At 43.6% G+C, this 26,847-nt stretch overlaps 1 protein-coding gene across 1 annotated transcript; it reads right to left on the bottom strand.

The window, feature by feature from the left end:
* Window positions 1–275: 275 nt before the first annotated feature.
* Window positions 276–26,847, bottom strand: LOC108677753 (catenin delta-2). Its single transcript, XM_018166024.2, has 21 exons — window positions 26,022–26,847; window positions 24,389–24,487; window positions 24,011–24,079; window positions 19,537–19,581; window positions 17,281–17,365; window positions 15,497–15,604; window positions 13,437–13,557; window positions 13,126–13,212; window positions 12,298–12,426; window positions 11,788–12,004; window positions 10,510–10,663; window positions 9,922–10,073; window positions 8,647–8,885; window positions 7,772–7,929; window positions 7,472–7,585; window positions 6,680–6,818; window positions 6,251–6,486; window positions 5,906–6,004; window positions 5,165–5,281; window positions 4,860–4,937; window positions 276–2,955 (listed from the first exon to the last, which is right to left on the bottom strand). The coding sequence occupies exons 2-21, from the start codon at window positions 24,403–24,405 to the stop codon at window positions 2,596–2,598; spliced, it is 2,724 nt and encodes a 907-aa protein (XP_018021513.1). The 5' UTR covers window positions 24,406–24,487; window positions 26,022–26,847; the 3' UTR covers window positions 276–2,595.

Raw genomic sequence — 26,847 nt, 5'->3', positions numbered from 1 at the left:
ACTAGTTGGGCATCTCAATTTTGGGAGTGATCGTATAGTGATGAATATTACAGGTATTAACTGTATAGCAGGAGAAGTAGCTCGTCCAGCGGTGGGAAGTTTACAACGATCATAAAAATAGGTGTAAAAGGGGCTAATGATGGAGCAAATGGTACGGATGCGAGTTGATTTCTACAGGAAAAAACAGACCACTGGCTGCGTTGCTGGCTCGGCGTTATGGTCAACCTCAACGCATGAAATTCTCGAGGCAGACAAGGAAGCAAAAATAAGCAAGGTCTGAGGTGGCAATTCTTTGCTTTGGATGATTATATTGCATTAGAAAAGAATAAACATTGAGGTAAAATTTGGCCGGCACAGGAGGAACTCTGTCGGCCTATGGTGGGAATGCTACAGTAGGCCTACAATTACACTTGAACCTCGGCAAATTGTAATGCGCACACATTAAGCCCATTATATAAACTATAGCCACGAAACTTAATCATTCTTAATATTTACATCTACATTAGGTAATATTGGGGGTGGAACACGGCTCGAACACTACACCATTTATTAGTCTTCAAAGGGACTCAAGATCAAGACAAAGAATACAGCAAGAGAAAACGAGATGCCAGCAAACGCTTCCATTGACACAAGGCTTCCACCGTCGCTTCAACATTCAAGTCAGGCTTCAATAGTAAAATTGGCCATCAACAACTACCTTGCTGGCAGTCGTGACATCTTGAAACGCTCCAGCACTGACTTAGTTTACAAGCAAGCATAATTTGCGATGACATCTCATGCAAGGCGTCGAGAACACCTCTCTTAATAAATAGACAAAGGAATGATCGTTTGGTGGCCCTTCCATGTTGGGGGGAGCTGAAGCAGAGAAGTGGGGAACACATAAACATGTGGGGAGCAGCGAGAGGAAGTCAGTAAACGCCATGCTCTGCTCCCATGCGATTACATTCACAAGTCATCGAAGTCATCAACGAGAGCTCGTCACGGAAAACACATACATCACTCGAGTCATGTTAATAAAAATTCGGCGGCACATGGGACCGTAACGCGTAAGCAAAGGTTTTTCCAATAGAAATTGCTATGTAAATTAAGTTCACTTAAATTAATTTTGCGACATCCGCTTAGTAGAAATACATTCTCCAACACGAGGAATTTTTTGCAACGCGAAATGGCGCTCAATCGAGAGGAACTGAGGCGCATGTAAGGGTGCGTGTTGGGGTGGCAGGGTGAGTGTTGGGGTGTCAGAGTGAGTGTTGGGGCGGCAGGGCGAGTGTTGGGGTGGCAGGGCGAATGTTGGGGTGGCAGGGTTCAGAGTAAGAGACACCATAATTGTGGCGCGCTCACTTCATCTTACTGGCTAGTTTTATTGCTAGAAAATGCTACATTGCACACGTCCACACTTGCGCTCACGCAGAGCCGCGTGCCACTGAGTCTACACTGAGTCTGCCTAAAATAAACGAAATTACAACGAACTTGAGATATGAAATTACAGCGCCGGACACTTTTAGCGGCAACTTCCGTTCCTGACCAAACACTACACGCACCAAAAACCTTGAGCAGCCACGCTAAACAAATGACGGGTCGTTAAGACCAAACAGCGGCTCTTCATGGCTCAACCAGTGGCATCTTCGAGCTAAATTAGCTGCTCTCCCGGTTCCAAGACTAATCTCTCGATTAGCTCCGTCGAAGCGTCCCTAACAAAGGATTTCGAGTTTTATCTCATAAATATACATACGACTGCGAGCTGAATAATTCTGCCACCCATATTCGCAGAAAGACTCACCGGAGGTTTGCGAGTACCCACATGATCAGAAATGAACAGGAAATAAACGCTATTAATCCTAAGAAAATACTTGCGGGCGAGTGAGACTGCGGGGGTGCTAGTTAATGAGTTGAGTTTGTGCCCAAGGGAAGGGAAATTGTACAGGGGAAAGAGGGTCAAGGTGAGCACAATTGGGCGATGAGGCGAGAGAACACACGCCTAGTATGTACACACACTCACGTACATACATGCACACGAGGCAGGATCTTGCAGCACTTCAACGCAAATTGTTCATAGATGAAACTAAGACTCGACTGACACATGGGCAACAATCTACGGCTACGAAACTTCGGCAAATAGATGAATAGTTTGAATGAAGTAATAATGACAAGCGCTGCTGACAGTCTAGCATGGCAGACAGCTCATGCTTACATGCATGATCGACAGTTTAGCACGGCTGTCAGTCACCTCTAAAAAATGTCGGTACATCCTAGTTCAATATTACGGCGGGTTGAGTATCCTCTCCCCAATAATCATGGGCATATCCTCATTGCCCCAAACTACCGCAAGCTTCACGCAGCCACGCCGCTCAACCCAGAGGGTTCTTGCAAAGTTCTTCACACCTCAGACCTGGGCTTGAGCGATCCAGAGCATCTGATCATGAGTGTGACTGCATTCGAGTGTGACAACGCTTTAGTAGAGCAATGCTTGTGACGAACAACGTTTGGGTGTGAAAGAACATGAGTGAAACGCGAAACTGCATTTGCTTAATACAATGCTTGAGTGGGACTGCATTTCAGTGGATTTTCTTCGTTGAATCTAATACATAAAAATCCTTAAACCCAAGAGTCTCCAGCCTGTTGCTGAGCAGCATCTGTAGCAACACCAATGTTGCCAGCTGTAGAGTGTGTATCATAGTTGCCAGTTGCAGAGTGAGTGTCATAGTTGCCAGCTGCTGAGTGAGTTTCATAGTTTCCCGTAGCAGAGTGGGTGTCTGAGTTAAGTAGCAGAGCTGCAGAGGCGTGAGATGCAATAGACGTGTCGAGCAGTGGCAGGTTAGGTAGGGGGGCGTCGGGGGCGGTGTATGCCCCCCATTCATCGTGGGGGTTGTGACCCCCGTACAGATCTTCGTCGGGGAGCTGTGAGCGTTTCTTCTCTCTGTTGACCTTCGCATAGACAGGCTCACGTGACGGCATCTGCAGGGGAACGAGTCTCAGACACGCTGCTGGCTACGATGATAGATTTTATGGGGCTTAGTGGAGCAACAGCAAGCAACACTCGCCTAGAATTCCACATTAATGTGTGAGCAACACATAGTACATCGGCAGAGTGGAATTCTAGGGATGATTAGTCATGTATAGCAGGGTTACTAGCTTAATGCAAAAATATCGGCCAAGTAATAAAGGAATTGTCAAGTTCAGGTCTACCAATTCAATATGATATGAGTAACACAAGGCTGTGCAACACAAGGCTGTGCAACACAAGGCTGTGCAACATGAGGCTGTGCAACATGAGGCTGTGCAACATGAGGCTGTGCAACATGAGGCTGTGCAACACAAGGCTGTGCAAAACAAGGCTGTGCAACACAAGGCTGTGCAACACAAGGCTGTGCAACACAAGGCTGTGCAACACAAGGCTGTGCAACACAAGGCTGTGAAACACAAGGCTGTGCAACACAAGGTTATGCAGCCACTTAGCAAATAGTGACCAATGAAAACAGAGGAAAAACACGGTATTGAGCAATCAACACAATAATGGGTGAGCAACACAGTAATGGAGTAATGGGTGAGCAAGCAACACAGTAATGAGCAAGCAACACAGTAAAGGGTGATGAAGAGACAAGGTAATGGGTGAGAAAGCAACACAGTGAAGGGTGATGAAGAGACAAGGTGATGGGTGCGCAAGCAACTCAGTAATGGGTTAGTAACCTGAGGCAGGGGAGGAGGCTGAGGCGTTGGGTCGCCTACGCTAGTGTGGAGCCGGCGGCCGAGCCTGCGAGAGACAAGGAGTCCTTAACCCTTAGTGGGACCGTAAGCCTTAGTGGGACCTCAACCTTTATTGAATCCTTAAATAACCCTTAGCGAAGCGATAGAACTTAGTGAAGCCTTGACGCTTAGTGATGAGCGCGACCCCTTGGCTGTAACTAAGGATCAACACACCTTAGTGGTTCAAAACCCACACAAATCCTGCCGGAGTTTAAACCTATCAAGGTTGGGTGTGGGAGCTGAATAACTGTTTCAATTGTGGGTTAAATGAAGCCAATCCACAAGAGGTTCATAGCCTCCATATAACGGCTCTCCCTCTGAGCATCGTGAAAATGCAATGGAGATGAATGAAGTACTTGTAATTACCAACGTATCACCAAGCTTGTTAGTAAAAAGATTTTACACAAGGTATAAGGTTTTACACCAACTGCCATGCAGCATCCGTAGTGACCGACAGACAGCGAGATTGAAAGTTAAAGGAAGGTGAAAACAAAATAAAAAATGCAAAAAACCTAAAAGAAATATCAAGTGAAAGTTCTGAGACGCAAGACGAACGTTTACTGTTTCGTGGGCTCAAATCACTCCCTGTTACTCCTTTGGCTGAAAGCACCTCTGCAACCCTAAGAGTTGCCGGTGAACCCTGACAATCATTGAGTAAAAGGACCACCTGCCACCACTAAGTCGCCTCTGCCATCATCAAAGTCCCAAAAGCTCCTTGCTACCAATAGAGAATTGAATTTAAACTGCCACCGAGCGGGTTAGTAAAAGCACGTTGCTGCGAATAGAGAGTGAATCCCATCTTGTTAATGTGGTTAGTTAAGGTCACAAACTTTTATTAAGGTTAGTAAAGCCACCTGCTACCAATACGGTTAATAAAGGCAATCTATAATCCATTAGTGTCAGTCATTGCCGCCTGTTACATGTCACAGGGCGACATTAGTTCATCATTACATCAGCATAATTACATTTTAGACGAGAACATTACGAGACCACAGTCATATGAAATAAGAAAATGTTGATAGTAAAGAAATCATGCCATGGAGAGGTGTTGTTCGTGGTGGTGTTGGTCGAGTGGAGGCTTGAGTGTGGTGACGGCAGGTGTCACCCAGCGTTACCTGTCCGTGGGAGGCGCCGTAGAGGTTGTCGGGGTCCCCCACCCCTCCGCCGCCCAGCGTCCCCAAAGGAACCTCCTCCTGCGCCACGTAGGAAACAACATTGTAATCGAGCACAAAGGAATGAAGGTAAGAATAAGATATTGGTTGCTTGGACCATCGTCACTGCCACTACCAAACACTGCCACTGCCACATATTCAACGATCTCTTTACCGCCACATACAACACGCGTTGTCTACTGCAACCTACCAAATGTCTCCACCACTACCATATATCACACGCCTCGCCACTACCACATCTCACGTACCCGGTAATGCCTGGCGTGATTGTTGCGGTGCAGAGTGCGGTCTTCGTATCGTGTCCCGCCCTGGGAGGCCATGGGGCGACTTAGCGTGTTGTTGGTGGGAGATCCACCGCCGCCGCCGCCGAGCCACTCCCACCCGCTGAACATACCAAAACGGCATCAACGCTAACACTCTATAACGGCGGTAACACCGCAAACAAAGCACATACATTGCGACCAATAATCGTCATCACAATCTTAATGGTTGAAATTATGCAAGAAGTAAAAAATACTTTAGAAAGAAGTTGAGAAAATGAAATGATCTATGAACTACAAGGCAAAACCAGTACGTGCACAAGACTCGGGGGCCCAACTGCCAAGTATGGGCCCTCAATTTGAATTCGGTTTAGAGTGGAGCCGGGTTTCGGAGACATCAGCAAGCATCAACAGCTCATCCTAAACAAGCCCTTCACAGTTTCTGTTACCCGCGTAAAAATACTTCTATAAAAACGTCTGTTATTTATTTCTGTTTTATGCATAGAGTACCCCAGGTCACTGTCTAAAGTGACGGATTGAAAGCTTCCTACGTAACACCGAGGAGCGTCAGTGTAACGTGAACTACACTCCTGACAATTTTGACCCACACAAGGCCGACTTTGAAGCAACGTTGATTAAACGTTTATACGTTGAATTTACGCCGACTAAACGTGGTTCCAACTTTATTTGCTTGAGGAAAAGGTGTTGACGTTACTTACAATCGCGCCCTCTGGTGCCTACGCTCCTGCTGACAAAGTCTTGCTCCTTCCACCCCGCACGCTTGTACACTTCACGCAGCTCCTGATGAGCCCACATCGAGAACAGCACCTGCAACGTGGGCAATGAACGATATACCTGCAACACTCAGCCATCATATTCGGCAATCAATACACAATTTTATACCTGCAACACTCAGCCATAATATTCGGCAATCAATACACAATCTTATTTCAGTACGACAACTTTTTTTCCTGAAGATACTACGTCGAGACGGATGACGTAAGCTATGCCGCAAGTCTAGTCTGATGACCTCGCCTTGACGTTGACACGCCGACAGGAGCTGAAGAGACGCACCTGGGACGCGAACTTGACGACCCTGGCGGAGTATCGCGTGCGGGACTTGGTGATGTGCACGAGGCGCTCGACGCCGTCACACTCCAGGAGGGCGCGAGAGAACTCCGTACTCTTCTTGATGACTTCGTTGAGGGTCGCCAGCACCGCGGCCACAGTTTCGTCCGACGCCGCCGCCTCCGCCCGGCCGCCCTGGCCCGACGGCAGCTTCTGCACGAGGTCCCGCATGGCGTACTTCCCTGTGGGGATGGGGAGAGGGATTAAGACGTGGGTATATTTGTTGCGTCAGAGGAGACATTTCCCTGTCGTTTAACAGCTTCATGCCCACGACCACCCACCTTGACTGGTCAGACACCCATCCAAACTTCAGGCAACACCAGCCCTCCCACCACTCCACCCCCCGCCTCCCATCACCCCACCACCACCACCCACCGATGAGCTCCTTGTTGCGCTGGTCGAGCGCCAGGTTCCTGAGGGCGGTGGCGACGGCGCACACGACGCGGTCCACCTCCATGCGCAACAGCTCCACCAGGATGGGCAAGCCCTTCTCCTTGCGCACCGCCGCGCGCACCTGAGCACCAGAGGGACCATATTACAAAGGGTAGCACTAGCACAGCTAGCAACGTTACAGAGAGCGGCAGTTAGGGGTGTAATCATGAAACCGACACGGTGGCGTGGAAAGTAACGATATGCGAGTGTACACATCCACGTTTCTAGTATTTTAATGAATTTTAATTTTAAGGCACAAGATCGCTAAGAGTTGGTAGAGCGAAGTCAGCTGAGGTAGAACCTCACTGTAGGGCTGGCGGGACATGACTGCCTGACTGACTCACAGCTGCTCAGAGCAGACCTCGTGCTACTGTCAGATGACAATGTTGATACCATTCGTCCCTTGATATTTCCTGATTGATGTCTTCCTTGTTGAAAGATAAGATCCTTCACATGCAATATGTTCATGAGCATTTCCTTGAAAAGCACTGCGTACGTACGAAATACAACATCGTACACTACGTAGCTATTCCTGCAGTAAAGTCGCACATAAATGTTACTCAGGCAACTACGCCAGACGTTGCTGACTGGCTGTACACGTAAACAAACGCACATACCATGAATACACGTAATCAAACGCACATAAATGAATGCTAGAATGCTGGTATTAAAGGATGAACGATCACCATTGTTGACATACATACATAAGAGTTAGGCATCTGCCAGCAACCAGACCTCAATGCTGGGTTGCCAGTAACACGCTGCCAGGTTCTGTATGGCCCCAGCGGCAGCTTCCAGCGTCTCAGGGTTGCTGCACTCCGATAGCAGCGCCAGGTACGGCTGAACCACCTGCGGGGGGGGCATGGTCAGAGGGGGGAATACACAGTCCGTATCTAGCACACGCTAGAGGCACTAGTGGTAATTTAGGAGACTTTGCTTCCCTTAATAACTAAGCCCAATTTTGGTATAAAATTGTTACTGTTATCGGCACAAGAAGCTGAAGGTGTTTTCAGCGCCAGCAGCTGACAGGCTCACCAGATCAGGCTGCCAGAGGAGCTCCATGCCCCTAGGGGGGTCGCTGCGAGGGGCGCCGTGCAGCCTGCCCCCCGCGGGGGCGCTGGTAGGTGCAGTGGGGGTGCTGGAGTCGGGGGTCTTCTTGTTGCGACTGCCTCCGAAGCAGCCAAGGTTGTCACCTGCACGGCATCATTTAATGGTGAAAATAATGAAGATGAAACATGAGACAATCATAACAATGGAGACGATGGACAGGGTGATAATGGGATGATGAAGAGAGTGACAACATTGGCAATGGGGATTATGAAGAGGATTATGACACGCTACACTCACCACAACTACTCGCTACACTCACCACAGCTACACACTGCACTCATCACAGCTACATGCTACACTCACCACAGCTACACGCTACACTCACCAAAGCTACACGCTACACTCACCACATTTGTCGGACGCCTCGTCTCCTGAGCAGCATGGGGAGAATGACACATGATGTGAAGCACACGTTATACACGGCATGTAAATAAACGAGCACACAATTTCTCGACGTGTGTTAATTGTTGAAGGTAGCATCCCGTATCATAAGTGATGATCACCTACACCAAGTATCCTCACCTACAGAATTTATCATTGACTGATGTATTCATAATAGAGTATTTATCATCATATACAGAATTTATAGTCAGCTAAAGCATTCATAATCACCTACAGTATATATTATTACCTAGTATTCTATAATATATTGGCATCACTCACGCGGGGCTGCACGGCGGGGAGGTTCCGGCTCACCTTTAAGGGCGGCGGAGGAGCGGGGCTGCACGGCAGGGAGGTTCAGGCTCACCTTTAGGGGCGGCGGAGGCGCGGGGCTGCACGGCAGGGAGGTTCAGGCTCACCTTTAAGGGCGGCGGAGGCGCGGGGCTGCACGGCAGGGAGGTTCTTATCGTAGTTGGGGTCATCCTCCTCTTGGCAGCGGTAGGACAAGTTGCGCAAGATACACACACAGTTCTCGACACACTTGTGGTCGTGAGAGTTGCCGTGCATCGCCGACCGCAGCACCGCCAGCAGCGCCTCCACCAGACCAGGGCTCCCACGCAGGCGCGACCGAGCGTGGGCACCCGCAGAGCTCACATTTCTGGGGGAAGAAGGGCGTGAGAAGGGGAGAGGAAGAGCGGGAGATCGGTGGAGGAAAGGCATGAGAATGGGAGAGGAAGGGCGTGAGAAGGGAAGAGGTATGGCGTGAGTAGGAGAGGAAGGACGTGAGTTAGAATGGGGCAAGGCAGACTCATAATCTGATTCAGTACCTGGGGCACAAATCAAATATTCCGTTATTTAGTCACTCAAAAACAAAAGAGTTCCCACAAATCTAAAGGCTGCACGCAATTCTTCAGTTACACTAGTTTTCCTAGTCATTCTGCCTCCCCCATTTCGATAACTCCATCAATCTGAAAACACACTTTCTAACCACCTGCATGGTTTCTTTACCTCATCCTTTTTTTCAATTCAAGCCTTTTATCCTGAATTTCCATGCAATCCCTAGGCAGATATTTTTAAATTTCACGAGTTTTTAAATATCCAGTGAGAAGATCCAATGCAGGCAAGAAATAATAAATCTCTTGTTATTGCAAACATTTCAAAGGGTTCGATTGGAATACTTGGTATCATGAATCAATTTTATGCTGCCCGTAGCACTGGCACGCCATTTGCTGAGCGGAACTGAGTTGGTATTATTACCTAGAGGAGCTAAAAACGTTCATCGTTATGTGGACAAAGTCTCCTCCATTTCTCTGAGAGTGTGTTCTCTCCGTCATTAACTCAATTACTTAGTCCTGCTCTTTATGCCCCAATCCTGTAAAAGAATTGGGTGTTATAAACCAGAACTTAAGACCCCCGAGGTACCCGTTAAATGCAGACCACAAGACCCCTGAGACATCCGTTAAATGCAGATCTCAAGATCCCTGAGACCCACGTTCACTGCAGACCTTAAGACACCAGAGACCCCGTTCACTACAGACCACAAAACCCAGCGAGACCTCCATTCATATGTCAAGACCCCTTTTCACTGTAGACCTCAAGACACCCGACACCCCGTTCAATGCAAACCTCAAGACACCAGACACCCCCGTTCAATGCAGACATCATGACCCTAGAGACCCCCATCCAATGCAGACCTCAAGACCCCCGAAGCATTCTTGAAGACAGTAGACCACCAGACATCAGCGTTGGGGTCGCGCTCGACGCTGCAGGGGACGCCGCTAGCGGGCACCACCACGTGCGTCACCAGCGCCGGCACTGCCTCGTCAAGCATGCACGTCTTGAGCTCCTGCAACACAAGAGGGCGTTTACAACCCGGGGTCGTTGCTGCTATGGGGGCGTTAAAGATAATAGGGTGCTGCGACCATGAAGAATTATAGCTATTAAAGCATAGCTGCTACAGGGCATTACATCTATTGCAGCGTTGTTGCTATGAGGTATAACAATGAGGTAGGCAATATAACAGGTGGTAAAGAGTCCAGGGAACGCTTCAACCAGAAGACATCAGAGCCAGGGCCAGAGAAAAACCAAGAAGTCCAGAGGAAGAACAATGAGTCGAAAAGCAGCTAAAATGGGGCCCCCAGAGCACATCTCGAACGAAGAGCGCCACTGACCTCACAGGAGAACAGTGCAGCTATTCACGTCACAGGAGGACAAGAACGCCGTCGACTTTACAGGAGGACAGGGCCACCACATACTCACAGGAGCACAAGGTCGTCACTCACCTCACAGGAGGACAGATTCCACAGGATGCCCGTCACGAGCTCCTTCACTTCGCTATCCATTGTCCGCTTAAGGAGGCGGATAAGCGCAGGGATGCCACCGGCGTCCTTGATAGCCCGCTTGTTCTCGTCGTTCTGGCGCCCGTACGATAGGTTCCTGTTGGGTACATGTCATCATCAGGGACATGTTTTAGTGGGTTACATGTCGTCGTCACGGAAATGTTTTTGTGGGGTACAAGTCATAGTCAGGGATATGTTAAGGAGCGCATGTTGCTGTCAGGGACATGCTAATGTGGAGCGCATGTCGCTATTAGGGGCATTTTATTTTGTGGTGCAGCCTGTGAAACGTGCTTGTGAGAAGCATGTATAAGCTTCTGGATTGCAGTTGGTAGCCAGTAGTTCTTATGTACTACAAAAGGCAGATAATAGTAAGTGAAAAACACAGAAGCACATGGCTTGTATTGGAAATCTTAATTTCCAATACAAGCAAGTTCTCCCCCTTCTCTCAGCTACTGAGCATTGCTTGCCTGTCCTAATGCAAAATACTACCATAGTACTCTCCGTCTAGTCTTCATGCTCCAGCAAGAAAAGATCCACAATGCACGTACAAATAAATATTTAATAGAACACGCTGCTTGGGGCCGTGTTATCATGAACAATTCAAACTCCACCATCCAATCACTGCCGGCTTTTCAAGCTGAACCCACCAATCAAAGACGAGAAATTGGCCCCTCCGTGTACCTAAGACGCGACATATACTTAACACGTTGACTCCGAAGTAGTACATATGCGTACCACGAAATGTATTTCTCCAGGACGTAGTGGTACATAATTCAGGTTGCCTAAAATCGGCCAAATCCGAGAACAAAAAAGGCCGATAACTCAATATATATAACCCAGTTTATTTGTAGGTTCCGCGATAAAAATTCCATTTATTTTCTTTTTGCAGTATTTAAAATTTAATTAGGAAGTATCCCTATCATAAATTTTAGCCGGCCAACGCAATTGAGAAAAACTAAATCACGGAATTTGTCCGGAAAAAATGACCGTCTGGCAACCCTGTTTAAAAACAGTACAAAAAAAACGAAATAATAGTACAAGATGAAGCAATCGTAGTCAACGTGTTAAGACGCTATGAGCACATTGGCCCTAGTTGTACCTAGGCCATCACGTGGAAGCAAGTTTTGAAACTGTGGCCACTGCACCAGTTCAAGTATCCACCCTCTAAAACAAAAGAGTTCCTACAAATGTGCACAGGAACATAGCATGGGATATTAATACCTTAAGGCGCCGCAAGCGTTGCGGTGCAGGTCAGGCAGGTCGTGGGAGAGCAGGCTGACCAAGGGCGGTAGGCCGCCTAGGATCCTGGCCTTCTGCTTGGTGGCGTCGTGCATGTAGCAGAGGTGCTGTAGGTACGCCGCCGCATTGGCCTTTACCACATTGTTGGGGTTGCTGAGGAAGTCGATAACTTCGTGCAGGTCTGGGTCACGCCACCGCACTGGGGAGGAAGTTAGAGGTTAGTTGGGCTGTGCCACACCACTGTATGGGATGGGTTAGATTAATAAAGTGATGACACTGCACCAAGGGGTTAAGTCGTGCACCAAAGGGTAAAGCTTAATTGAGTATAGCCATTGCACTGAGAGGAAGAGATTAGCACAGATCTGCTCTGGCACGGGGAAGGGAGTGGTTAGTAAGAAATCACCCCCAGCTCTAGGGCAGAGGGAGCTACTTAGGTTGCCCTCTTCTCAACGCTGGGGCTGAGCTATTTATTATTCAGGAGCAGCGGCCTACCTTGTGCAGGCTGGGGCTGGCCTGCATATCTGTCAAGGGCGGGATGGTGGGCGGGGGATGGCTGGAACTTGTCGCGCTCCGCAGCTGCCAAGGAGTGGTCCAGTTCGGGGTAACCGCTGGGGTAGCCACCTGAAAATATCACCAAGATAAACACGTTAATAACGTCAACACGGTACCAACGTCAATAATGTGCCAACGTCAACACGGTACCAACGTCAAGACGGTACCAACGTCAACACGGTACCAACATCAACACGGTACCAACGTCAACATGGTACCAACGTCAACACGGTACCAACGTCGATAATGTGCCAACGTAAACACGGTACGGACGTCAACACGGTAACAACGTCAAGACAATGATGAGGTGCATATGATCTCATGACTCACATGACGGTAAGCACCATAGCTGTGGCGGCCAGTTGTCACCAATATCAGGCATAAAATACATAAGAACAAGTGAAGGAAGAAGCAACACTCTACACAAATTGAGTCATGGACGTGATGCTGTGAGAATATCCGTTTTGTCACACGACAGTCCATCACTCCCTTGGGTAGTTATCACCCATCACTACAGCCACAGCTGTGGTCACACATCACACCCAACATCCATTACCACACCCACAGTTGGGGTACGTGCATCACACCCACCACTACACCACAGTTGGGGTACGAGCATCACACCCATCACCCATCACTACACCACAGTTGGGGTACGAGCATCACACCCGTCACCCATCCTGACACCCACAGTTGGGGTACGACACCCATCACGACACCCACAGTTGGGGTACGTGTATCACACCCATCACCCATCACGACACCCACAGTTGGGGTAGGCCTCATAGGCGTAGGCGGGGAAGGCGTCTGCAGGGGCCACGTCGTAGGGCTCGTAGGGGGCGCTGTGGTTGCCGCCTGAAATAGGGATTATAACTTTAAATCAATAATCTCACCCAAAATAATGTATAGAAGCCGCGACTGAACACAATTTCTATCATTAACATTATGAATCAACATGAACCCTAACGGTCCACAAGAACACGAGACTGACCTAAAGAGGTTTTCACCGTACTATGATTCTAGGACAAAATTTACACAGCCGCAGCTTCCGCTGAGGGAGGGCTTAGGTCAGCACTCACCAGAGGGCGCAGAGGGGGAGTGCCCCCTGTAGGGGTCCATGCTGAGGGGGGCGCAAGTCAGCACGCTGCCGTCAGGAGCGACGTGCTGCACCTCCCTGATAACGCGCGTCGTCGTCGATATCTGCACGTAAGGAGTAGCACGGCAGCGTTAGCACGACAGCATCAGCACAGCAGCGTCAGCACGACCGAGCATACAATCGCTAACAACATTGCATTCTTAGTGCCTAAAAGTCAAAGCATCTGAATGCTCTAAACTAGACTAGAGCCCGCCTCCAGCTCTACAGGGTCCGCCATATATGGCAACGGATGTTTGCTATATAAAAATAAATTGGTTTCTAGGAGACTTTTCATTTATAGTGAAGCTTAATATCATCTATTAATACATCTATTTTATATTGCAGAAGTCTAAGTTGTCAAAATTTGCTATTAATTATGGCAGTAGACAGAAATGCAATTGTAACCCTTCATGAAAAGGGAGATAGTAATTTAGTCATTGCAAAAAAAGCTCCAAATTCGTCGTGAAACTGTGTGGAAGGTGGTTAAAAAATTCAAAGAAACTGGTGAAACGTGCAATCGACCTGGTCAAGGAAGGAAACGAAGTGTCCGAAAAAACAATTGGTGAAAAACACGAGGGAGAAGTTGAGGAGGAACCCTCGTCGCTCAGCTGCAAAATTGGCTGCAGAGGCAGGAGTCAGTCAGACATCAATGCGTAGAGTCCTCAAAGATGACCTCAAAACCTCCCCTTACAAGATGCAAACAAGGCATGAACTAACAAACCGTCATGAACGAATGAGGCTCGAAAGATGCCAGCACATTCTGGGTCTCATTGAGGATGGCACACTGCCCAACTTGGTGTTCAGTGACGAGAAAAAATTTGACATTGAACAAAGCGTTAACCGTCAAAATGATGGAGTTTGGAGTCGGGATGGATCTGTGGCAACCAGAACAGCAACACGACGTCAAAATCCTATGTCCGTGATGGTTTGGGCCGCGGTAACCGCCACTGGGAGGTCCCCACTCGTTTTTGTCCCCTCAAGAGTGAAATTGAACAGTCAGCGATACATTTCGAACATTTTGGAAGCTGTGTTGTTACCTTCGGCCCGTAAACACTTCAACGGCTCATCATGGAGTTTTCAACGAGACTCTGCCCCATCACATGGCTCAAACATTACCCAAAACTGGATTAGGGGCACATCCCAGCGTTCATTAGCAAAAATGAATGGCCCTCAAGAAGCCCTGATTTGAATCCTCTCGGCTTTTCTGTGTGGGCTGTTTTAGAGAGTAGGGTCTGCAGAACACCTCATGATTCTTTGGATAGTTTGAAGTCTAAATTGACACGAGAATGGGACTTGATCCCTCAAAAAATGCTGAATGTCTCCTGTGAAGCTTACCCGCGTAGATTGGAGGCCGTCATTAAAAATAAGGGTGGTCATATTGAATAAATATGTCAGAGAATTGTTTAGGTAATTCTTGGCTACTAGCTCATCCAATAAAAAAACAATGCTCCTGTTTGTTTCATTGAGAAATAACAAAAACATGCGTTGCCGTAAACATCGCGTACCCTGTAAATGTCTTAGTAATGCATTTAAAAATTCAATACAAAAATGTTCATGGAGTGTGGTGAACAGAAGGTGCGATTGTGGGAAGTGGTGGAGTGTGGTGAACTGAAGGTGCAGTTGTGGGAAGTGGTGGAGTGTGGTGAACTGAAAGTGTGGTTGTGGGAAGTGGTGTAGTGTGGCGAACTGAAAGTGCGGTTGTGGGAAGTGGTGGAATGTGGTGAACTGAAAGTGCGGTTGTGGGAAGTGGTGGAGTGTGGTGAACTGAAAGTGTGGTTGTGGGAAGTGGTGGGGTGTGGTGAACTGAAAGTGCGGTTGTGGGAAGTGGTGGAGTGTGGTGAACTGAAAGTGCGGTTGTGGGAAGTGGTGGAGTGTGGTGAACTGAAAGTGCAGTTGTAGGAAGTGGTGGGGTGTGGTGAACTGAAAGTGTGGTTGTGGGAAGTGGTGGGGTGTGGTGAACAGAGGGTGTGGTTGGTGTCTTCAACGCAACACATAGCAACACACCTTCTGGGTGATGTGGTTGGTGTGGGTGCGAGTGACGAGGCGAGTGTCGCTGCCACCAGGGTTGTCGGTTGAGGAGCTCACGACCTCCTCGTACGTTGCCTCTTCATCCTGCCCAAACAACCATGTTATTGGAGACATGCTCGCTAATAAATTTTATTACCTAGCCTTCCTCATTAACGTTCATTTTACTAACTAGTCAACAGCCTGCTACCTATACAATTACTACACAAGCCACTACATGAGCTCTTCTATTTTTTCTAATATTTTAACTATTAATTTTTCAAAGTGTGTATCATCCCGGCCAGCGATTCACCTCTGATGACCCTCGGTGTTAAGTCAACAATGGCGATCCATATTTCTTCAAGTCAACAATACCGATTCGTGTTTTTTAAAGGCTTATGAGAAATTTTGGACAGCTGCGTCCACGACCTTCGTCGTAAGTTGCCGCCTCCTAGCCCTTGACTAGTCGGTTATCTCAGCCACCGGAGGTGACTACCGTGCTTCTTCCCTCCTTAGGACAAACTGATGCAAGATGACGTGGCCTTATCTTGTTAATAGTAGTGAGGCGGAGACAGAAGTTCCAAGATTGTGCTCACAACTGACCTCCTATCGTCTCGGCTCAAACAGTAAAGCATTGCAAAGACTCGATTAAGAAAGGAAAAGAGATCCCTCTTGAAAAATCTGAACTCCAGTCACATCTTGGTTGTTTGACAGGGTATGCGCATGGTTTCCACTCTGCTCTGATTGGGATAGGTCACTACCTGATTGTCACTTTCATAATTAGGGACCTTACAAGAGTACAGAAAAAAGTATTTCTCATTTCTAATTAATGCAGTGCAGGGTGCGTCAGCCACTCTCTCGAGTTAGCTCCAGCTTATGTTAGATTGTTGGCGTGACAGTCCGTAAACTGCCTCCAATATTGCCGCACCGCGCTTGTCTTGAGCAGCACACTGAGTTAGCAGAAGTACTACAGAATGAGTAGCATCAGTGCTCTGATGAATGTAATAATTGGCGCCGCTACTCTTATTCAAACTGTCTGCAATATTCACTCCATCTTTTTTCACTCGACATGTGATCATGGAAAATGGTTTCGATACTCATCAACACTCCGAGATCACAAACATGTGGCTTCTCAATTTCTGTGCCGTCTAATGTCACGAAACGGTGCTGCATTCCGATATTGGCCTCACGTAGGCCAGTTCCTCTGTAATCCTCATCAGCACTTATGTATCGTCCGCGAATGACGATACAAAAGCATAAATCGATTCAGAGTAAATATGATGATACGGTGATCAGCCAAGAACAGGTTTAATTACCAAACGATTCTCCAATTCCCGTTAGCAATGTTAATAGGCACGAAAATTCTACCTGAAATAGGTGGTCAGGCAAAGAAGCCTGTGGCACCCACGTTTTGCCTTCTGACGTGTAACCTTCAAAAGTTTGGTCCTAGTCAGCTTGGTCAGACAATAAATTATGCTCCACTTTGTATAAATTCCGAAGGAAAAGTCAAGGAGAATTCTACCAACCTAGCAGCAAGCCGTCGCGGTAGTTGGATGAGGTAGATAGACAGTATCATTACACAACACACTGTACATGTATGTGTAGTTCCCACTAGTGTGGGCGTGATGGTACGACTCATAAACACATACGTATACATGTACGTATATTCCACACAAGTGTATAGGCAGGACTCGGGGTGTGAAGCAAGGTGTGAGACACAACACACATACTATACATGTACATATTATATATACAGTTCACACAAGTGTAGAGACAGGACTCACTGGGTGTGTGGGGGAGGTGTGGGTGACAGGTCCGTAGTCGACGAAGTATTCAGTGGTGGTGCTGCTCAGCTCCTCAGGTCTGCTTCTGTGGGGGCATTACACTTGTCATAGCCACATAGATCATAATTCATGATATACACATACAATTAAATAAGATACTGATGATCGGAACTTTGTGTACATACATACTGATAATATTCATTCTATTACAGTTCAATAACCTGGACTCAAGTCAGTCTAGTCAGTAAGTCATGAGACAACCCAAACAACATAATGCATAAACAATAAATTACTTCCATTATTTAGGCACAAGAGCACTACCGTAAAATGGGATAACTTAGACTCCCGGGGTAACTTAGATCACTTAGTTTTTTTAACAAAAACACCTATAACTCAAAAATTGTTTGGCATAGAAAAATTTTGTTAATGGGCATTAAAGGCCTAATATTGAGGCTACGTAACACAATAAAAAAGATAAAAAATTATGCATATCTAATAGGTTAAAAAATGATATATGTGACCCACGAAAAAGAGCTATTATTTAATGCCTGTCATAGAACCCCCATCAATTTTTTATTTTTCAGTAAAATAACTCAAGGTTTTGGTGCATTGTAGTAGAACTCTTCTAGTTACATATGCAAATGACAAATTAGAGGAAAGTGTCATAGTTTGCAAATGGGGGGCACCGCCCCCCAATGGGGGAACTTAGACCACCTAATGTCAGCCCTGACGAGGTAACATAGACCGGCTTGGAAATTAAGTTAAAATTACCATATAAAATATATTTCACGTTTGATAAACCTATTAATGTTTTTTCTTTATGTTTCAGACTCTACAGAGTCTTATGTATGGTAATTTAACCTTAATTTCCAAGCCGGTCAATATTACCCCTTCACGGCGATATTAGGTGGTCTAAGTTCCCCCATTCGGGGGCGGCACCCCCCATTTGTAAACATATGACACTTTCCTCAAAATTGTCATTTGCATTTGTAACTAGAAGAGTTCTACTTCAATGCACCAAAACCTGGAGTTATTTTACCAAAAAATATAATTGATTTTACCACCTGGTCTAAGATACCCCAAGAGCTGGAGTAACAAAGACCATCACTTTTTTGAAATTATAAAAAAACTATGAGAGGCAGGAGCCAGCAATTTATGGTGAGTGAACCTAGAGTATAGACCTGTATTTTGCATGTTTCAATTTAAGTTTAATTTAGCTAGTAAAAAATGGCATCATTAAAAAAAGTAGTCTAAGTTACCCCATTTTACGTTAATACTCCATAACATGCAGCAGCAGAGGGGCTATGGGAGGTGGGCTGCACCAAGGTCTGCAATAACATTCTCAATAACATTGCTTCCTAATACTGTCATTGTTTCTCATTTTAATACTGTGCTGCAATAAGCATGGTGCACTTCCACTCCTTCAAAACTGGAAGATAAATGCTTAAAATTTATGTTTTTTTAAGTTTTCCACCCGTCGCATAGAAAATTTAATGTGCCATGTCTTAATAGTGACATGCTTTATTTATCACAGCATGAACAGAGAACAAAAGTAGCACTAATATGCCGCATTGCCAGGCCAAAATGGGTCAGGATGACACACACAGGAGTAAAAAGTGCATAAAAATTTGGACTAGGTCCCACTCATTTCTGAGTCTCCTATTACCCCTAACAATTGACAACTTACCATACAGGAGGCAATTTACCCCCGGTTTAGGAATCACTGCTGTATTTACTAGTAAAAGCTTGGGAACCATACACTAGGTACTCATAAATAACATGGTACTAAATAAAAATCAGATACCATCTACAATCAGCAGTACTAGAGGTGGGATTTTACAAAGATCTAGTACATTAATGAAAGAGTTTACGAGGCAAGCAAGGTTTGCACTAGCGTTCATAGATATGATTGGTAATAGGAGCTACCACATAAAATATCTGAACCTTGAAGGTATACATTTTGAGGCAAAGTGAAACCCAAAGACAAGATTTATTAGCAAGTGCAAGGCAAGCAAAGAAGAAAATGTAATACAAAGCACACGGCAAGTGCAGGACAGAATGTATTTCTAAGTGCCAGGCAAGCAAAGGATAAAATGTATTACAAACTACAAAGCACAGTATGTAATGGGAGTGCAAAGAAAGTGCACAAAGAAAATTTACTACAAAGTGTAAAATGTAAGAAGAGTTAGGGGCAAATGCAGGACAAATGCAAGAAAAGGAGCATGATGTAAGAACTGACAACAAACACAGCCCCACCTTGGCAGGGTACCAAGATTGTCCGCAGCCTCAACAAGAAGGAGCCTGGGGTAAGCAGCATAAGGAGGGAGGAGGAAAACATCATGTTTTATCCAGTACCAACCCTAACGTTCCTACCCAAGCTCTATACAAACTTATCATCTACTAACTACCTATAAATGCCTGTACAGTCCCACTGGTATTCCCGGCTAAACTACAAGTTAGTAGGCTTATTGACATTTAAGAAATTTATCAGTGGATATGCTGTTTTTGCTAGTCTTTACATACATATTTTGTTAAAAAGTTGGCCATAAATCTCTCCATAGCCCCTCCAAGGCCAAATAGAAAGGACTAAGTACACACTCTCCTGAGGCACAAAATGAACATTTATGTAGTCAGGGTAACTACAATGTCTTTAGCTGAAAGTATCTGTGCTGTATGAATTCAAATCTTCACTCTTGTAATTGCTGAAATGAGGCTACAAGAAATACTTTAGCACTAAAAATAAGCTAAATTAATAAGGAACCATTGTGCAACAGGGCAAAGAAATGAGGAGGCAGGCAAGGGCAGCTAAGACAATTGCAGGCATGCATCTAATCTAAGGATATTGATCTAATGATAATATAAAAAATATTTGTGATGGGCATTTCTAAACCTTGATGTTGCAAACCTCTTCCAAACCACAACTGTGCCATGACCAAACTTTTGTGTTGGCTTCAGTAGATACTGTGCCCCTAAGATATAGGGTTATATATGGGGGACAAGATTATGTTAGGATTGTTAGATATTTACAATGACGGATCACTGCCAAAAGATATATACCTATGTGCACCTTTAATACAGGGGGATATACGAGAGAGGTGGTTGCGTCAGGAATGCTATATCATTATGATAATTGTATACCACAGCCGAATAAAGCATCCTGCCTTAGCTATGGACATGAGGATAAAGGTGATTTAATGAGGAGTTAAGTTCATTATTGGGTTTAGATATGGAATTACTGTAAGAAAAAACACCCAATACATGGCATACAAAGGTGCAAAAGATGCTGCCAAGTGGATTAAAGGAAGCACCATAATCCAGAGCAGGTTGTACCAGGAGGGCTAGAGGTAGCATTTTGGATTAGTCGGATGGAGCCAGGTGGATTACAGGAAGCCTCATAACCCAGATGGTAAAATATGGTCTAGAGATCGTATGGATCAGTGCAGATGGTGACAGATGGAATACTCAACTGAAAAGATGGGGAATGTCAGGCAGGTTAGCAGCAACACAATCTATCATACTTTACCTGGCCAGGAGATGGAGTCTCAGAAGTGATGTGGGCTGTAAAACGCAGAACATATTAATAATGAAAATCACCCAGCAAGTTGCAGAAGAAGTTGCCACAAATTAGAAAATGCATGACAAATAATTCTAGAATAATCAAATAACAGCATTAATCAATACTACATCAACATAATCACCATAAACAAGCATTCATAGTTTACAATTATTATTAGCAATTAAATATCCTCAGTAGAGCAGCAACCAACTGTCACAAGTATAGCAGCAATCATTATATTAGCAGAAAGATGATGATATAATACTGGAAGCAAGCTGATGATATAATATTAGCAGCAGTTGATGAACAGACAGATGTTAGAAGAGAAGCATCTACTCCAGGCATGTTGTTGTCACCCACATAACCTAGGGCAGACAAAGCTGACCAGCAAGTCACTGGTTCTTCTACCCGATGTCATTAGATCAATGTATATAAAACTACCAAGCATAAGGATGCAACATTATTTTTATGACTATAATATTTTAGATCTACAATATGCATGAAAATATATCTTTTCCGTAGTTATTGCAATGTATATCTGGCAATTTTAGAGACAAGGGATGAACAAAACAAACTGCAAGCATTAACTGCAACTGCATGGAAATGAAATGCCATGAGCATGAACTGCAACTGCATAGATATGAAAACCTTTTGATGCTGGTCAATTTTTCTAATGCCTTTTAACACATCTATTTCAAGCAGGGTTGGCAATGATTAAATCAAAATGATTAAATCATGTGATTAAATCACTTGATTTTTTATAAAAAAATCATGATTTTTTTTATTTTTTTGATTTTTTTGATTTTTTTCATATATATAAATATATTGAGCGGCAGTCTTTAATTTATATTGAGGTATTGTTATTCATGGTTTAGTATAAATGTACTATGAATGACAAATTGGTATATAAACTTGTTGCCTTTAGTGTGTATTAGGTTCCAATAAATTGAATGTTTTTGGTACGTACATCAAGTGTGCAATACATTGTACATAGCTAGCAGCTTGGCTAATTCTTATAAGGCTATAAGTAGTCTAACTATTTGACTAGTTGTTATATATTGATTACAATATACAATTTAAATGTGTTAAAGCTTATACAGGGTGGGGCAGAACTGATTGAACAGTTTTGAGGCAAAATAAAAGAGTAATGGAAGTACATAAAGAAGAAAGTTTATTTTTCTCAAGATTGGCATAACATACCATTTAAAATACTTATGTTTTGAAAACAATATCAGGATGGGGTTTGTTAGCTGCATCACACTGTTGGAGTTGTTCTCGGAAGTTTCCTACAGCACGTTCACACATATGGCGAGGTATGGCCATAACCTCTGCTGCAATAATCTGTTCCCTTACCTGTGGTAGGGTGTGAGGGCAACTTCTGAACCCCTTTCTTTTAGATGTCCACAAAGAAAGAAATCGCAAATGCTCAAATCAGGTGACCTCGCAGGCCATTGTACCTAAATCACCCCTCAGAGTCTGGGAACATGCATTTCAAAACATTGAGTGACATTCAGGCTGTGTGAGCTGTAGCCCCATCCTGCTGGAACCACATGTCTCCCAATGCTTCATTTTCAACAATGTTTTTGTCCATCATGGGCTGCAAGAAATTTTGCAACATTGCAGCATAGTGATTGGAATTCACTGTTACGGTTACTCCCTACTCTGAGAACTACTCCAACAGTGTGTTGCTGCTAATGGCCCCCATCTTCCAGATATTGTTTTCAAAACATAAGTTGGTATTCTAAATGATATGTTATGCTAACCTCTAGGAAAATAAACTTTCTTCTTTATGTACCTCCATTACTCTTTTATTTTACCTCAAAACTGCTCAATCGGTTCTCTCCCACCCTGTATATTGAGAGGTTAAGATTGTATTGACCTTTTAGGCAATTAGAAAGATTTCCACCCTAATATGAGTATTCTAATTAAAATATTTAATTTCAGTCTTTAAATGTGTGAATTTAAAACTAGAAACAAAACAATTACAATTATAAGACTATATATAAAATGATTAAATGCAGTGAATGGATATAAAATATTTGAATTGTGCACATGTTTATTTCAAACAGTGTTAGCTTTTATCATAACTTAGGTCTCATTTCAAGTCGTATGGGGTTTGTTTGGATATCGTTCAGTTTATGTTTAGTATTGGTTTGAATTAAATGGGTACAGTGCACTCAGTCACTACTAGTAGGTGTGTATAGAGGGTAGAGTCTGGTAGATTTATAGGACATAAAACTAGTAGATCTATTGATAGTGCTGTGCACTGCTATCAGCTACCTATCTGTTATGTGACTCTTCAATGTCTAGAAGATCTGCATTCCTGAAGTGTTTTTGTATATGGAAGCCAGTTAAATGGTCAATATTTAGCTCATTACCTTGCTCCATACAAACTTTACAAAGCTAATGAATAGACTTACCAATAATTGTTTACCCAAAAATCCCTAAGTGGTAAACACCACCTTGGCCTGTTGGCCATTATTGAAAGCAATAGGTACCCTTTTTAGCCATCCATTATGATCCATATACTGTTATTGTTAGTAGGCTAATTGCAACATAAAAAATAACACTTCAAAAAGACAAAAAAGTTGTAAAAATCAAAAAAATCAAATAAATCAAAAAAATCATGAAAAAATCAAAAAATCATTGATTTTTTATTTTTTTGATTTTTTTTTTAAAAATCAAAAAAAATCGCCAACCCTGATTTCAAGTTTCAATTTTATCAATAAGCAAAAATACACCAAGATGATGCTTTCCAGCTGAATCATTACAGATTCTCTTGACTTCATAGCAAGTATGGAACCAGAATACATTGAAAGCTAAACCAACAATCAAATTCAATTATATCTAATGATAAACCATACACAATGGAAAGAAAAAATGGACAACAATGGACCCAATTTATGAAAACACCACCACAATGATAAACAGCTTAACCATGAACTAAGGTTGACATAAAAATTGCAACTGGCTGCTGAACATATTGCCCAGTGCAGTTCCACCTTCTCTCAGCATTATATATAATAAATACACTACAACTAAGGATAAATGTACAACGCAAAAATAGGCATATTTAATGATGGGATGAATGCATGGTAGCCAAATAATGTCCCCCACAAGACATAGGATGCACAGCACAAAAAAGCCATGCTGAGTTCCCCAAGGGGTGGGTACCTCTGGGCTGTAACGTGTGTCCGCTTCAACACCTCATCTGACCGATGTTCAACACTGCGGCTAACGACCCTGGAACCACAGCATGGCTCAACATGAACATTGCATACCTAATTGCAAGTCACAATAAAAACCAGACAAATCTCCCACAATTTTCTTTCTATACCATGTTTTGCTTAGCCATAAAATGCATTCTGAAACAATTACAGCTAATTTTAAATACATTTTAAATACCTAACCAAATCAATATAAATCACCACATAAAATCACTCCCCAGACAAAACAAGCAGAAATTTTAGATGAACAAAACACATTAGAATTATAAGTTGATGTTGTGAGTTACATGAGGGGTGACACTGAAGCATAAATATATATACTCACATGAGGTCATCAGGCATGGCTGTAGGGTAGGGGGACTGAGCTATTTGCAGGGGAGACTTGGTTCCTACACAGAACACAATGAACACACCAGCACGGCACCTGCACAATTTATAGACATCTTCAATACAATTCCAGTGGCATAATACCTAGTTTGATGGCCTTGATGGCAATACCATCCAAGTTTGATAACAAGAAGTAGAAGTAGGTAAAAAAAAATTAGATCAGTACTCACTGCAATGAGTGACAGAGAGCACATAAGCTCGACCGTCCGTGACTTGAAGTCATGCACAGACAGATGGGCATGACGAGCACAATAGCACCTTTTTTCCATGAATGAGAAATGCCATAAAAATTACTCCTTGATTTTTTAGCAATCACTCAAAATAGGCAAGACTTCTTGCACACATACAAAAACAGAAATTGTTTAGATTTTAGATGTTGGAGACATAGTAGTGAATGGTAGCAAACAGAGTCTTGTTATCAAGATTTCTTCTCTTGTGAAAACATAAATATCCCAAACATTCATGTTTTCATGACATATCCTGTCAATTGTGGGGCAATGAAGGTGAGATTGACATTGAACTAATGCTAAGGTAGAAAACTTAACTAACTCAGTTCTAGAAGAAGCCAGTGCAAGGAGCTAAATTGTGGCTCTTTTCAAAATACACAACTTTGTGTAGAAATATGTATTAACAGTTGTGTGTACAGTTAGTACTGGTATGAATCCTGTACAAATGCAAGGATATTCTAAATGATGGACCTAATTTAATAAATTTGTCTTTATTCAAGTATAAATTCAAAACAAATAATTTATACACCAATGCAAAGAGAAAAATTCAAAATTTTTTACATAGGTATTTATAAATATTCAATAAGTCCCCTTTGTGCTGCACAGCAAACATTGAAATTGTAGGATGCATAGGAAATGAAGATCTGGCTCTACACATCTGGCACCTGATCTCACCCCATTTGGCCATTTTTTTATTGGGTTATGTCAAGGAAGCTGTTTACATCCTGCCTCTACCAGCAACTCTGGTTGATCTGAAGAACCGTATCACTGCTACGGTGCACTCAGTAACAGAAAATTTGCTATGGCTATAAACCCTATCAAATGATCTTTATGATTTTTTTTACCAATCAGTATAGTTGGAAGTTCTCTAAAGGAAAAATTAATACCGGTAATAATGGAATGAATAAAGCATCCTTCCTTAGCAATGGACATGAGGATAAAAGTCAATGCTGATGAATAAATAATAATAAGAATTGAAATAACATAAGCAGTGGCAAGATTTAGGATGAAATGTGAGAAGACTGTCACAAACATGAGGTTCAGCAGTGATGTTCAAATTTCAATACAGGCCATTACAGGGATGAAGATACTTCACACAAATGGTGACAGAACACTGAATGCTGGGTAACAAAAGAAACTTAAACATTGCACTAGCAAGTCAAGGAAACATTTAAGGCTAAGATGAAAGTAAAAATATTGTTGTCCCTATGTATATAATCTAAATATTATAAAAATATCCTCAGTGCAACTAATCTCTTTTGATTTTAGAATCTAAGGCTAATTTATGATGTAGAAATTAAATTGAATCACTTGGGTGCAGAATTTCAAAAAGTAGGCACCTACCTGCTATGCTGCTAGTGGATGATGAGAAGAGACTTCAGGTTTATGATGATCAACTTCATATAGAATAAAGCCAAGGTCCAAGAGATCAGTGATGTATATATAATATTTCACAAGACAATTGCTATACTTAACAAAAAACAAGTATTTTTGAGCATCAAGCTCCCAATAGTCATCTACTTGCATGTACGTAAAAAATTATTGTATAATATTCAAGTATATATAATATAGAATATACATTTATCTCTACAATATTGGCTTAAGTTTATGTGCCGATGTAGGTGCATGTGAGCAACACTCAGGATGATGTAGGTGCGTGTGAGCAACACTCAGGATGATGTAGGTTCTTGTGACAATTTGGGGAAATGAGCTTCTTGAAACCAAAAAAACATGCAGTTAGCGCAAGACTATCTGACTCCCATCAGTAGGTACAGATGGTCATGCAGAGCAAGTGCCAATAGCCAAAATTGAAAGCAGCAGCAGTCACTAATACTATTGCTGTGCAAATGTTGAGAAAAAAAAAGTACTGTGAACCATAAATAGTTTAAACATTGATGCAGGCTATATGATCCCACACAATCATACATTTGCAACGCATGACTAACATTTTTGTACACCAAATCTCCAGTATATGAACTACCAACTTGCAACTTTTAGTACATACAAACAAAACTGTCAACAACTCAATGTACATACAAACAACTGTTAACAACTCAAAACTGTCAATGTGTCAATGAGTTGTACAAGTTCACTCAGTGAGATTTTGCTCCCGCAAAATAGGTTCATGGTGCATCATGTTAAGTTCAACTCTTCCTGGTGGTGTGATTTG

This window comes from Hyalella azteca, unplaced genomic scaffold, assembly GCF_000764305.2.
Source record: "Hyalella azteca isolate HAZT.00-mixed unplaced genomic scaffold, Hazt_2.0.2 contig16248, whole genome shotgun sequence".
NCBI classification, from domain to species: Eukaryota; Metazoa; Arthropoda; class Malacostraca; order Amphipoda; family Hyalellidae; genus Hyalella; species Hyalella azteca.
This window is presented reverse-complemented; position numbering and strand designations above follow the sequence as displayed.